The sequence below is a fragment of the Oncorhynchus mykiss genome, chromosome 21 (genome assembly GCF_057628025.1).
Source record: "Oncorhynchus mykiss isolate SJ-2025 chromosome 21, ASM5762802v1, whole genome shotgun sequence".
In the NCBI taxonomy this organism is placed as follows: Eukaryota; Metazoa; Chordata; class Actinopteri; order Salmoniformes; family Salmonidae; genus Oncorhynchus; species Oncorhynchus mykiss.
In genome coordinates, this window is record NC_143042.1 from 31,374,557 (window position 1) to 31,389,844 (window position 15,288).

General features: G+C 40.8%; 1 protein-coding gene and 1 pseudogene across 2 annotated transcripts in view; one reads left to right on the forward strand and one right to left on the reverse strand.

Moving 5' to 3' along the window:
• LOC149973044 (NLR family CARD domain-containing protein 3-like) overlaps positions 1-15,288 on the reverse strand; it is a 572,339-nt pseudogene that overhangs the window by 122,973 nt on the left and 434,078 nt on the right. The gene's annotated exons all lie outside the window — the stretch shown is intronic.
• On the forward strand, positions 1,928-10,617 carry LOC149973049 (NLR family CARD domain-containing protein 3-like). The gene is made up of 6 exons (XM_090214420.1): positions 1,928-2,984; positions 3,262-3,346; positions 3,680-3,908; positions 5,350-7,147; positions 7,450-7,623; positions 10,383-10,617. Exons 1-6 carry the CDS (start codon positions 2,917-2,919, stop codon positions 10,615-10,617), a joined length of 2,589 nt encoding a protein of 862 aa, XP_090070546.1. The 5' UTR covers positions 1,928-2,916.

Consider the following 15,288-nt stretch of genomic DNA (forward strand, 5'->3'; position numbering starts at 1 on the left):
CTAAGCTCAGAGTAGATGAGATGTAATGTTTGTCTCTGTTGTGTTGAAGCCCAATCAAGCAGAAGAGACCAGCCTCCACTGTACCCAGCTGTGTGTCCATGAAGAGTGACCAGTCTATGAATCTACCTATCATGTTTAGACAGGGAGACTTTTCTACTGAACAAAGGTAAGAATAACTCATGGGTCATGGTCAGTGAGTTAAACAACACAGATATATATTAGTACTATGTAAAACCTAGCAGTACTACTGATTTCTCTGAGAGTGAGGCAGATATATATTATTACTGTGTAAAACCTAGCAGTACTACTGATTTCTCTGAGAGTGAGGCTGATATATATTATTACTATGTAAAACCTAGCTGTACTACTGATTTCTCTGAGTGAGGCAGATATATAGCATTTTGCAAAAAAATGATTATTTGTCTCTCTGAAATGAAACCATCAAGTGATAGATTTTAAACAAAAACTTGTCTGTCACTGAACAACCCCATTCCATGATTAGATAGTGAAAAAACACACCAATCTCTTTCAGAATTTCTGAAAAGTGATATATAGTGTTTTGGAATGAAACTCTTCTTATGTTTCCCCATCTGACCTCTGAGTAGATGAGAGATGTAATGTTTGTCTCTGTTGTGTTGAAGTCCAATCAAGCAGGAGAGACCAGCCTCCCCTGTACCCAGCTGTGTGTCCATGAAGAGTGACTGGTCTATGTATCAACCTATATACTTTAGAGAGGGAGACTTTTCTACTGAACAAAGGTAAGAAGAACTCACGGGTCATGGTCAGTGAGTTAACCTCTCTGGTATAAGTTGGACGGTAGCTTCCCCCTCGACAACAGCAAGTGATATTGCAGGGCGCCAAATTCAAAACAACACAAAAAAAGGCTTTACGACGAAAGCACACCACGCAATTATGTTACGTCAGCGCCTAGTCACAGAAAATCATACAGCCATTTTCCAGGGCTCACAAAAGTCAGAAATAGCGATTCAATTAATCAGTAACCTTTGATGATCTTAATCAGATGGCACTCACAGGACTTAATGTTACACAATAAATGTGTGTTTTGTTCGATAAAGTTAATCTTTATGTCCAAAAATCTCAGTTGAAATTGGCACGTTATGTACAGTGATCATTGTCTCAAACAAACATCCTGTGAAATTTCAGAGAGCCACATCAAATTACAGAAATACTCATCACGACATTGATGAAAAATACAAGTTTTATAAATAGGATTAAAGATAAACGTCTTGTTATTCCAGCCGCTGTGTCAGATTTCAAAAAGGCTTTACAGAGAAAGCACACCACTTGATTGTTAGGTCAGCGCCTAGCCACAGAAAATCATACAGCCATTTTCGAACTAAGGAGAGGTGTCACAAAAGTCAGAAATAGAGTTAAAATGAATCACTTACCTTTGATGATCTTCATCTGGTGGCACTCCCAGGTCTCCATGTTAGACAATAAATGTTTGTTTTGTTCGATAATGTCCCTCTTTATGTCCAAAAACCTTTTGTTGGTGCGTTTAGTTCAGTAATCCAAAGGCACAATACGCGCTCTCAACATCCAGACGAAAGGTCCAAAAAAGTACAATAAAAGTCCGTAGAAACATGTCAAACGATGTTTAAAATCAATCATCAGGTTGTTTTTGTCATAAATAATCAATAATATTTCAACCGGACAGAAGCTTCGTCAATAGAAAAGGAGAAACAAGAAAGGCTCCCGATCCACACGCTGGGCTCATGTCTGGAAATCTCCACTGTCCACTCATTGAAAGTGATGTATCTCCCTCATTTTGCAGAGTAAAAGCCTGAAACAATGCCTAAAGACTGGCCACATGTAGGAGAAGACACAGATAGTGAACTGTGTCTGTATGTATATCAAAATAATCGTTTTTCAGTCAGTTCTGTTATACACAGACATTATTTTAACAGGTTTGGAAACTTTAGAGTTTCTATCCAAATCTACTAATTACAGGCATATCGTTAATTTGGGCTTTTCATCCAAAATTCCCAATGTGAAGTTAAACAACACTGTCTCTACTCATTTCTCCTTACCCATTTTCCCATTTATTGTTCTTGTTTTCATAATCCACAGGCTATTCCTTTTGTAAATAAAGGTGAAATAAAATAAATAAAAAAACATTTTCTAGCTCTGAGTCTCTAATTTTATCCAATGTAAAAAACACAATTTCAAATGTTGCCACAGGAGACCGAATTGAGCCAGTCAGTCACATTTGACTGTATAAAACCTAGCAGTACTACTGATTTCTCTGAGAGTGGGGCAGATATATATTATTACTGTGTAAAACCTAGCAGTACTACTGATTTCTCTGAGAGTGAGACAGATATATATTATTACTGTGTAAAACCTAGCAGTACTACTGATTTATCTGAGAGTGAGGCAGATATATATTATTACTGTATAAAACCTAGCAGTACTACTGATTTCTCTGAGAGTGAAGCAGATATATTTTATTACTGTGTAAAACCTAGCAGTACTACTGATTTCTCTGAGAGTGAGGCAGATATATATTATTACTATGAAAAACCTAGCTGTACTACTGATTTCTCTGAGAGTGAGGCAGATATATAGCATTTTGCAAAAAAACATGATTATTTGTCTCTCTGAAATGAAAACATCAAGTGATAGATTTTAAACAAAAACTTGTCTGTCACTGAACAACCCCATTCCATGATTAGATAGTTGAAAAACCACACCAATCTCTCTCATAATTTCTTTAAACAATAAAAGATAATTTACTACATTTCTGAAAGTGATATATAGCGTTTTGGAATTAAACTCTTTCTGTGTTTCCCCATCTGACCTCAGAGTAGATGAGACATGTAATGTTTGTCTCTGTTGTGTTGAAGTCCAATCAAGCAGGAGAGACCAGCCTCCCCTGTACCCAGCTGTGTGTCCATGAAGAGTGACCAGTCTATGGAACCTCCTATATTATTTAGAGAGGGAGACTTTTCTACTGAACAAAGGTAAGAAGAACTCATTGGTCATGGTCAGTGAGTTAAACAACACAGTCTCTAGTCATTTCTCCTCTCCCATTTTCCCATTTATTTTTGTTGTTTTCATAATCCATAGGCTAATCATTTTGTCCGTTTTCATAGTCCTAAAATAATATTAAACAAAAACACCATTCCCTCCCTGTGTGTGTGTGTGTGTGTGTGTGTGTGTGTGTGTGTGTGTGTGTGTGTGTGTGTGTGTGTGTGTACTCCCTGGATCAGGAGATGTAATCTCATGTTTTGTCCACAGAAACCAACAGGAGGGATCAGAGTCAGAGATTCTCAGTGGTCAGTCTTCCCAGAGTCACCAAACAGACCTGGCCTCCATATTCAGTGTATGTGGTGGTCCTGTTATGAATAATTTTGCACGCCCAATTTTTCAGTTTTTGATTTGTTAAAAAAGTTTGAAATATCCAATAAATGTCGTTCCACTTCATGATGATGAATGATGTTTATTCTTCACAAAAAAATTAAGTTTTATATCTTTATGTTTGAAGCCTGAAAGGTGGCAAAAGGTCGCAAAGTTCAAGGGGGGCGAATACTTTCGCAAGGCACTGTATATTTGTTTTTGTTTAACTCAAGTAAAGTTGATCTGTCAATCATTCATTAATGTGTTAATGAGAAAGCATTTATTCTCCTGCTTAACTTATTTACTTAATTTTTTTCAGTTGCTTGAAGAGAATATTATGACATTTGTGAAGAACGAGCTGAAGATGTTCAAGAGGAATCTTAGTCCAGAACTCCCAGAAGGCTTTGAGAGTCAGAAGCAGGATAAGGAAGTGGTGGATGCTGAAGATGAGAAGCAGGAGAGCAGTGCCAGAGAGGGGGCTCTGAAGATCACACTGCACATCCTGAGGAAAATGAACCAGAAGGAGCTTGCTGACACACTGGAGAAAAGTAAGAGCTGTCTGCCTCATGTTGAATGCTGTTTAATAACATTTAAAAGCTCTAGCTAAAGTAGCTGTGTAACTCAATGATATTGTAGCAGCCTTAACACAACACCTAGTGACCTCATCAAGTAGCAGCAGGGCTGTGTTGATTATTTTAGAGAGAGAGAAGAGGGAGAGAGAGAGAGAGAGAGTCATGAGAAAGAGAGGGAGAACATTAATGATACCATCAATTATGCCAATAATAATATCAGTCACTAGTCTGTAATGCATCATGAAAACATATACACATTACAGTCAGTTAAGAAAATAAATTATTATAATTTAAACATTATATCAGTCCTACAATACTGTAGGCATTAAAACAGACGTAATATTTAACTTCTCTAGGATAGGGGTCAGCATTTGGAATTTTGGATGAAAAGCATGCCCAAATTCAACTGCCTGCCACTCATCCCCAGATGATAAGATATGCATATTATTAGTACATTTAGATAGAAGTTTCTGAAGTTTCTAAAACTGTTTGAATCATGTATGTGAGTATAACAGAACTTATGTAGCAGGCAAAACCTCGAGGACAAACCATTCAGATCTTTTTTTTTTTTGAGGTCACTCCCTTTTCAATGGGTTTTCATTGGGATTCCAGATTGCTTAGGGACTTGCTTGCAGTTCCTACCGCTTCCACTGGATGTCACCAGTCTTTAGAAATTGGGAGGGGTTTTTCCTTTGAGAAATGAAATAGTAGCCCTGTTCAAAACGAGGGTCACTTCAAGTGTACCTTCTGATAGAGGCACATGACCAGAAAGGTAACGTCAGGTTGTTTTCTTCCTGTACACAGATCATGCCGTCTTCAATTTAATCGATTATTTACGTTTAAAAATACCTAAAGTTGTATTACAAAAGTAGTATGAAATGTTTTTGCAAAGTTTACAGGTAACCTATGAGATAGTTTTTTTTCACGTTGCACAAGTTGGAACCGGTGTTTTTCAGGATCAAACGCGCCTAATAAATTGATATTTTGGATATTTATTGGACATTTATAACGACGGAATTAATCGTCGGAATTAATCGAACAAAAGGACCATTTGGATTGTTTAGTGGAGTGTCCCACAAAAGAAGCTCATCGGAAGGCATGATTTATATTTTTATTTCTGCATTTTTGTGCGTTTTGTGTCGCGCCTGCAGGGTTGAAATATGCTTTCTTCTCTTTGTTTACGGAGGTGCTATCCTCAGATAAGAGCATCGTTTGCTTTCGTCGAAAAGCCTTTTTGAAATCTGACGTTGGCTGGATTCACAACGAGTGTAGCTTTAATTTGGTATCTTACATGTGTGATTTCATGAAATATTTTATTTGAATTTGCCGCTCTGCATTTTTCCCTCCCCTATAGGTTCAGACGCCAGCATCCCACATATCCCAGAGAGGTTGTTAATATCCTCTCTGTTATTTCTAGATTCAGAAGAGCTTGGTGTGATTTGCCAACGTGAACTCAAATATAACCTAAAGAAGAAGTTTCAATGTGTATTTGAGGGGATCGCTAAACAAGGAAACCCAACACTTCTCAATAAGATCTACACAGAGCTCTACATCACAGAGGGTGGAACAGGAGAGGTCAATAATGAACACGAGCTAAGACAGATTGAGACAACAACCAGGAAACAAGCAAGACCAGAGACTGCAATCAAATGTAACGACATCTTCAAACCCTTAACTGGACAAGACAAACCTATCAGAACTGTGCTGACAAAGGGAGTCGCTGGCATTGGAAAAACAGTCTCTGTGCAGAAGTTCATTCTGGACTGGGCTGAAGGAAAAGCAAATCAGGATGTCCAATTTGTATTTTCATTCCCTTTTCGGGAGCTGAATTTGATGAAAGAGGACAAATACACTTTCATCAAACTTCTTAATCACTTCTCAATGGAAACCAAACAATCAAGAATCTCCAACTACAACAAGTACAAAGTTCTGTTCATCTTTGATGGTCTGGATGAGTGCCGACTGCCCCTAGACTTCCAGAAGAACAAGATCTGTTGTGACGTCACAGAGTCAACCTCAGTGGATGTTCTGCTGACAAATCTCATCAAGGGAAATCTGCTTCCCTCTGCTCTCCTCTGGATAACTACCCGACCTGCAGCAGCCAATAAGATCCCTTCAGGGTGTGTTGACCAGGTGACAGAGGTACGAGGGTTCAGTGACCCACAGAAGGAGGAGTACTTCAGGAAGAGATTCAGTGATGAGGACCTGGCCAGCAGAATCATCTCACACATAAAGACATCAAGGAGCCTCCACATCATGTGCCACATTCCAGTCTTCTGTTGGATTTCTGCTATAGTCCTTGAACTCATGCTGAAACATAAGAGAGAAGAGATGCCCAAGACTCTGACTGAGATGTACACACACCTTGTGGTGTTTCATACCACACAGAAGAATGAAAAGTATCCTGGGAAAGAAGAGACAGGTCCACACTGGAAAAAAGAGATCATTCTGTCACTGGGAAAACTGGCTTTTCAACAGCTTGTGAAGGGCAATCTGATTTTCTATGAAGGAGACCTGAAAGATGCTGGCATTGATGTCAATGAAGCCTCAGTGTACTCAGGATTGTGCACACAGCTCTTTAAAGAGGAATGTGGGCTGTACCAGGACAAGGTGTACTGCTTTGTTCATCTGAGCATTCAGGAGTTTCTGGCTGCTGTATATGTGTTCCTCTCATTCAACAACAACAATGAGAATCTAATGGCCGAACCGCAAACAAAGTCCAGCATCTTTGCTTCGCTGTTCAGAGACAAGCCTGAAGTTACTTTCTACAAGAGTGCTGTAGATAAAGCCTTACAAAGTGAGACGGGAAACCTGGACCTTTTCCTAAGCTTCCTTCTGGGCCTCTCACTGGAGTCCAATCAGAAGCACTTACGAGGTTTACTGACAACGACAAGAAGCAGCTCACAGAGCCATGAAGAAACAGTCAAGTACATCAAGGAGAAGATCAGGGAGAATCCCTCTCCAGAGAGGTGCATCAATCTGTTCCACTGTCTGAATGAACTGAATGACCATTCTCTAGTGGAGGAGATCCAAAGCTACCTGAGATCAGGAAGTCTCTCTGGAGCCAAACTGTCACCTGCACAGTGGTCAGCTCTGGTCTTTGTATTGCTGACTTCAGAAAAGGAGCTGAATGTGTTTGACCTGAAGAAATACTCCAGATCAGAGGAAGGTCTTCTGAGGCTGCTGCCAGTGGTCAAAGCCTCCAGAGCTGTTCTGTGAGTACATAAAATGGCATTGAAGAACTAATCATCAGGAATAAATATTCCGTTTAGAGAAAAATATGTAGTATAATATGTTTTTAATATTATATTCAAAAACATATTGAATAAATGCATTGATTTTCTTATTAGTATAACATTATGACGATACAATTCTAGGAGACAGAAGAATAATCTATATGCTGTTTGAGAGAATAAACCAAATGCATCTACCATTGTCCTTCTACACTACTCGTTAAATTAACATTGAATATTAAATTAACAGCGTTTTTGTGAAGTCATGATGATCTCTTTGTCAGGATTTCAGGCTGTGGAGTCACAGAGGAAGGCTGTGCTTCTCTGGTCTCAGCTCTGAAGTCAAACCCCTCACACCTGAGAGAGCTGGATCTGAGTAACAATGACCTGAAGGATTCAGGAGTGAAGCTGCTCTCTGCTGGACTGGGGAATCCCCACTGTAAACTGGAGACTCTGAGGTCAGTATTCCTGTACTTGGTCAACAAGTGATAACTGTTCACCAGATCCACATGTGTTTACTAGACACACATAGTCCACACCATATGTTTTTGGACAGTGAAGCTTACCGTTTTAAATGTGGTGCTATGCTCCAGCATTTAGGATTTGAGGTAGAATGTTTCATATTAGGAGACAGTACAGAATGTCACCTTTTATTTAAAGGTATTCATACATATATATTTTACCGTTTAGTCGTAATTATTTGGATAAATTAATTTAGTCAAAAGTTTAGTGTTAGGTCCAAGATTCTTTGCTTGCAGTGATTACATCAAGCTTGTGATTCTACTAACTTGTTGAATTCATTTTCAGTTTGTTTTGGTTGTGTTTTAGATGATTTTCCTAATAGAAACTGAGTGGTGAATAATGTCCTGTCATTTTGGAGTTACTTGTATTGTATCTGCACACTTCAAAATTCATGTGGATGCTGCCATGATCATAAATAATCATGAATGAATCGTGAGTGATGATGAATGAGAAAGTTACGGAGGCACAAAGATCAGACCCCCTCTATTATTGGTAAAGGTGAGAGGTTAGCATGTTTTGTTGTAGCCTCTGTAACTCTTCACATCAAAGTTTTCATGATTGAGTTATGATTTGTATTAATCATGGCAATCATCAGGATTAATTTGGATCAGATCTGTTTAAACCAACTCTTAGTGTTATTATTCATTATTTATTTATGATTTGTATTAATCAAGGCATAATCAGGTTAGTAGTGTTTAGAAAACATGTTTTCTACTCACTTAGACAGAATATTACTCCAGTCGTCATCCATTATTCAGTTACTATCGGGCAAAACAATCCCAAAACACAACCAAAACAAACTGCAAATGCAACCAACAAGTTTACAACCAAATACTCTTCAATACACTATAAGTACATTTCTTCAAATTGCGGGACTGGATACATAAAGTGCCTTCATTTCAAAACGGTGAAACAGATATGTGTTAAAATATTGTCAAATAAAAGATGACATTTCATACTGTCACCTCAAATTAAACATTTGGTCTGAAATCCAAAATCTTGGAGTATAGAGACACATTTAAATTGTTAGCTTCACTGTAAAAATATATATGGTGTGGACTGTATACTCAATACAATCTAAATCTGATACCTCTAATTGTCACACACTGACCTAAGAGAGAAGTTTTATTTCTCTATTTGGTTAGGTCAGGGTGTGATGTGGGGTGGGCATTCTATGTTTTGTTTTCTATGTTTCTTTATTTCTATGTTTTCAATGGGTATGGTTCTCAGCTGTCTATCATTGTCTCTGATTGGGAATCATACTTAGGTAGCCCTTTTTCCCTCCTTTCAGTGTGGGAAGTTGACTTTTGTCAGTGGCACTATTGCCCTGTAAGCTTCACGGATGGTTCTTTGTTGTTTTGTTGGCGTCATTCCAAAATAAAGAAAATGTACGCTCACCACGCTGCGCTTTGGTCCACTTCTTTTGACGGCCGTGACAGAACCATGACAGAACTCACCTCAAAAGGACCAAGCAGCGTGGACAGGAGTATGAGACAACCTGGGAGGAGGTAGAGAGGTGGTCACTCGACCCAGGGAGAGTGCCAGAGCCCGCCTGGCATTCAATTGAACAGTGCGAGGAGGGATACTGGAGAATGGAGTTGGCGACACGTACACGGCTAGCAAGGAGAGAGCCCCAGAATTGTTTTTTTGGGGGGGGAAACGTGGAGTTTGGCTGAGTCAGGTTGGAGACCTTTGCCAACTCCCCGTGCTTACCGTGGCGAGCGTCGTACTGGTCAGTCACCGTGTTATGCGGTGGAGTGCACGGTATCTCCAGTGAGCGTTCACAGCCCGGTGCGCTGCCTTCCAGCTCCCCGGATCGGCCGGGCTAGAGTGGGCGTCCAGCCAGGACGGATGGTGCCGGCTCAGCGCATCTGGCTGCTAGTACGTCACTACGGCCCAGGATATCCTGCGCCGGCACTGCGCACTGTGTCTCCGGTGCGTCTGAAGTGTGTCCTGTGCCTGCACACCGCACGTTGGCGACGGGCCACAGTCTGGGGTCCGCAGCGAGGGTGCCCAGTCCGGGGCCCACAGCGAGGGTGTCCAGTCCGGGGTCGGCGGCAAGGGACCCCACACCAGAGGTGCCACCAAAACGGGGTGAGCCAGAGTTGGAGCAGGGTCTACGTCCCACACCAGAGCCGCCACCGCGGATAGATGCCCTCCCGGACCCTCCGCTATAGGTTCAGGTTATGCGGCCGGAGTCCTTATCTTGGGGAGGGGCGATACTCAGGGACAAGGACAGCTGTCTATCGTTGTCTCTGATTGGGAATCATAGTTAGGTAGCCCTTTTTCAATCCTTTCAGAGTGGGAGGTTGACTTTTGTCAGTGGCACTGTTGCCCTGTAAGCTTCACGGATGGTTATTTGTTTGTTGTTTTGTTGGCGTCATTCCAAAATGAAGAAAATGTACGCTCACCACGCTGCACTTTGGTCCTTTGACGGCCGTGACACTAATACCATTGACTGACACTGCTTTTTAAACTTGTCTGGTCAGTACTCAAATATTTGTAATATGCATTTTTCTACCTGCAGGCAATACTTTGATAATTTGTCAATTCTAATAATCATACATTCATTGATGAATAGATATGGCGTGTTTCAGGACACTGATATATCTGAATATGTTGAAAAAATATACTGCCACTATCTTCACCACCAAAGAATAGCAGTGTGATTTTAATATGATTTGACTCTTTGCAGGCTGTCACACTGTCTCGTCACAGAGGAAGGCTGTGCTTCTCTGGCCTCAGCTCTGAGGTCAAACCCCTCACACCTGAGAGAGCTGGACCTGAGCTACAATAACCCAGGAGACTCAGGAGTCAGCCTGCTCTCTGCTGGACTGCAGGATCCACACTGCAGACTGGAGAAACTCAAGTATGTAGAGGGTTTACGTCAAAGTTCATATCAGACATGTTTCACTTATCAGGCTAGTTAAAACAAACATTCTTACCACCATTTGGACAAAGGTATATGCTGACTGTGTGTGTGAGCTCGCATGTATCCCTCAATGACTGTCTGTTCTTCTGCTTACCGCTACAGTGTGGAACATGGTGGAGAGTACACAATGAAACCTGGACTTAGAAAATGTGAGTGTTGACAGCTGTGAAGAATATGACTAAGAACAAGTCTTAATTCAAGTTAAGTCAAAGTCAAAGACCACCATCATTACTTACTTGGTCATATTAAATATCAGCTGTAGTTCTACAGAAGCAGAAATCAGGGACACCAACGTTTACAAAGAGTTGCTTTGACAATGTGTGTGGCATGTTCATTTTACATAATAAATGTGTGTTTGTGTTCATGATGCATACGTGTGTGTGTGATCATTCAACAAGTCTCAAGTTACCTTAACTTCTCCTTTTGATACCTAGAAACATCTACATTAAATGAATTCGTGAAAAGTGAGTTAACATTCTAATGTGAATGATGATGATTTCTAATATTGTGTCTGGTTTCATCCATCAGATGTCTGTGATCTCACACTGGACCCAAACACAGTATACCGACTCCTCTCTCTGTCTGAGGAGAACAGAAAAGTGACACTGAGGTCAGAGGAGCAGACGTATCCTGATGACCCAGAGAGATTTGAGAACTATGAACAGGTGCTGTGTAGAGAGGGTCTGACTGGGCGCTGTTACTGGGAGGTAGAGTGGAGTGGGAGAAGGGTTGATATAGGAGTGACATATAAAGGAATCAGCAGGAAAGGAAGGGCTAATGACTTTTGTCTTGGATACAATGACATGTCCTGGACTCTTTTCTGCTATGACAACAGTTACATTGCCTGTCACAATAATAATCCCATTGCCATAGACGTCCGCCCCTCCAGCTTCCATAGAGTAGGAGTGTATCTGGACTGGCCAGCCGGCACTTTGTCATTCTACAGAGTCTCCTCTGACACACTGACCCACCTGTACACATTCACCTCCACATTCACTGAGACCCTCTATCCAGGGTTTAGGGTTTGGTATGAAGACTCCTCAGTGTCCCTGTGTCAAACACAACATGTTTCATTCTAATCATGGTCATGTTCAGTAAGACACAATGGAGCAGCAATGTAGAATATCTCTCTAGTGTGTAAACCTCTCTATCCAGGGTGTTTGGTATGAATATCTCTCTAGTGTGTAAACCTCTCTATCCAGGGTGTTTGGTATGAAAAATATGTAGTAGCATTACTTTAAATGATAGGTGTGTACAATCGTGTTACTCTGGTTGTGTAAATGGCTGTTTTCACATAACTCTGTACCTAATTCACCACGGCTGTCCACATCTCGTGTTACTCTGGTTGTGTAAATGGCTGTTTTCACATAACTCTGTACCTAATTCACCACATCTTGTCTGTTCCGAACAAAGTCTCTCCTCATCCTCTATTCTAAGAACCAACTGTTCTTGGTTCTCGTAGGAGAACACAGAGGACTCTGACTAGTTGGCCACCTCATCCACTAGATATGTGTTGGTTCGACACATTGAGTCAGTTGTGGTGGAACCAGCCATGACTAAGCATTAATAGGTTTACTATATCAGACCTCTGTTGGTTTCTGTATGTCAGAGCTCTTGGCCCAACACTCAATAGTGTGGGGTCGACCAGCCTCATTATTGCAGGGCTCTCAACGAGTCACTTATGGGTGCAGTGATTCAGGGCAGGTGGAGCTGTTATGAGCCCCAAATCTTTACCAACATAAATCAAATCCCACCCAAAAATGGTGGCTTGCTTGTTTTGCATGTTATTTTGGCATTAATATGTGACACATATCAGTTTGCAAACAATGTAATTTTTTCTAATATATATATCATTGAAATAATAAAGCTCTATAGAAACATTGTTGCTTTTTTGATTTCTTGAGTAAGGCAACTAAAAAAATGCAGGTGTTTCAGCCCAGCTCAGTGCTTTTTAGTGGTGGTGGGGCAAGCCAGCAGAAAATACAAGCGTTGCGCCTTGATTGACTCAGTGTTCTGTCACCCGTGGGGAAACTACGTCACCTCCAAGTCTAAGGGGAGACCTCGAGAATTCTAGCCCCTTGGGTGTTAGAAATTAGAAATGCCCATCCAAGAAGGCTCAAAGTCATTGGCCACAGATAAAATGACGTCAAATCACATATGTACAGTAGCTTTGATTGGACTGATCATGTCAACATCATACCTTCAAAATCTTAGCTAGCAAGCTAGACAGTCATCATCATGAATCAAGTCGAAAATCTACTGGCAAATCATATGATGAGAAATAATAGACAAAACATATCGGTGCTCATCGGCCATTGGACATAAACACAACAAGTTGGAAATTTAACAACACGTGTTGAACGGTCATCCAACTCGGAATTGTAAATCTGGCCTCTTTCTAGAGAAACGACCTGAAGCTCAATGACCTCATCATGATCTGACCTTGTTTTTTCCGAGTTCCAGTTGTTTTGAAAGCACCATAAATCCAGAAAATTCCAGGCTTTGATGACAAAATTTTACCACGAAGGACCGCTGTGCCAACTTCCTGTTCAAGTGAGCACAGCACAACAAGGTGAGTCCAAAACTGTTTTCTATGCTGCTGCATAAATATTGTAATATGCCAGGGAGATATGTATACCGTAGCTAAGAAAGTAATGCTAAGTGTATGTTGTGTAGTAAGATGTTAGTAGCCCATGTGCCTCACCCTAATAATTCAGTCTTTTTACCCCTCTTAATTACACCTACTGTTCTGACTTGGTGGTGCACATGTAGCATATAACCTGTTTTAGAGAAATGTAATCATTGAATATTGTAAGAGCTTTCATTGTCTGCTTATATGCCCCCGTTATTTATCCTACTGTTCTGACTTGGTGTGCAGGGAGAACACTGTAAGAACGATCCACATTATGAATTCTGTCGCTGTACATTTAAAAAATGCTAAACAAATAGTTATAGTGACTACGTCCGTCCGCTCGCTCATTATGATTATTTGAAATGTCTTAAAACCTGTTATGGATGATGCGAATTTTCGCAGCTTTTTGTTAAAAATCGCGCAACATTTCAAAGTCCTGCTACTCATGCCAGGAATATAGTATATGCATATGATAAGTATGTGTGGATAGAAAACACTCTGAAGTCTCTAAAACTGGTTAAATCGGGTCTGTGGCTATAACAGAACGTGTTTAGGAGTAAAAATCCCTGGTAAAACTGTTTACCAAAAACAAAAACAAAATACGCCTAACGCCTACAGCTTCCACACGATGTCGCCATTGCTGTCATTTTCTGATTTATTTATCCTTGGTTACAACACGAATAAGCCCCTCCTTTCTTGAGGCGCACCACAGTATGTTGTGAAACTGAAAAAATGGACGATGATTTCCAGACTTGCTGCTATCGAATACAGATCGCCCCGTGATCAATTTGATACATCATTAACGTTTATTAATACCTAAAGTTGGTTTAGAAAAGTCGTTTGAAGTGATTTGTAAAAGTTTATAGGCGACTTTTGTAATTTTAAAAAGTTACGTTGCGTCTTGTAAATGGGCTTTTTGCAGCATCAGACTGGCCTTCAGCAAATGACATTTTGGGTATACAATGACGGATTTAATCGGGAAAAATACCCAATTGTGATGTTTATGGGACATATAGGAGTGCCAACAAAGAAGCTCGTCCAAGGTAATGAATGTTTTATATTTTATTTCTGCGTTTTGGGTAGCGCCGGCTACCGCAAAATCTGTTGTTTACGTGTCGTGCTGGTATTTTGGGGGGGTGCATGCTATCAGATAATAGCTTCTCATGCTTTCGCCGAAAAGCATTTTACAAATCTGACTTGGTGGCTAGATTCACAACGAGTGTAGATTTAATTCAGTACCTTGCATGTGCATTTTTATGAAAGTTTGAGATTTATCGAGTACTATACTCGAGTACTATAGGTGGCGCTCTGAAATCTCCACTGAGCTGTCCCTGTGCAGGGACCACCTCCGTAACAAGTTAAGCAAAATTACAGATTGCCTCTTATCCGCTTGTGGTCCCCTTATGCCATAGATTGTACATCTCAATTGTCATTAGAAACCACATTTGTTTAAGCCATATCAGATATGTTTTTTTTTAAAGGCAGTAAATGAGGCTGAATGACCTGTTTCGCTGACAGACAAGCTCCGCTGATAGTCAGGTGTAGCAGTGGTAAGGTGTTGGGACTCTGCTGATAGTCAGGTGTAGCAGTGGTAAGGTTTTGGGACACTGCTGAAAGTCAGGTGTAGTAGTGGTAAAGTGTTGGGACTCTGCTGATAGTCAGGTGTAGCAGTGGTAAGTTGTTGGGACTCTGCTGATAGTCAGGTATAGCAGTGGTAAGGTGTTGGGACTCTGCTGATAGTCAGGTGTAGTAGTGGTAAGGTTTTGGGACTCTGCTGATAGTCAGGTGTAGCAGTGGTAAGGTTTTGGGACTCTGCTGATAGTCAGGTGTAACAGTGGTAAGGTGTTGGGACTCTGCTGATAGTCAGGTGTAGCAGTGGTAAGGTGTTGGGACTCTGCTGATAGTCAGGTGTAGTAGTGGTAAGGTTTTGGGACTCTGCTGATAGTCAGGTGTAGTAGTGGTAAGGTTTTGGGACTCTGCTGATAGTCAGGTGTAACAGTGGTAAGGTGTTGGGACTCTGCTGATAGTCAGGTGTAA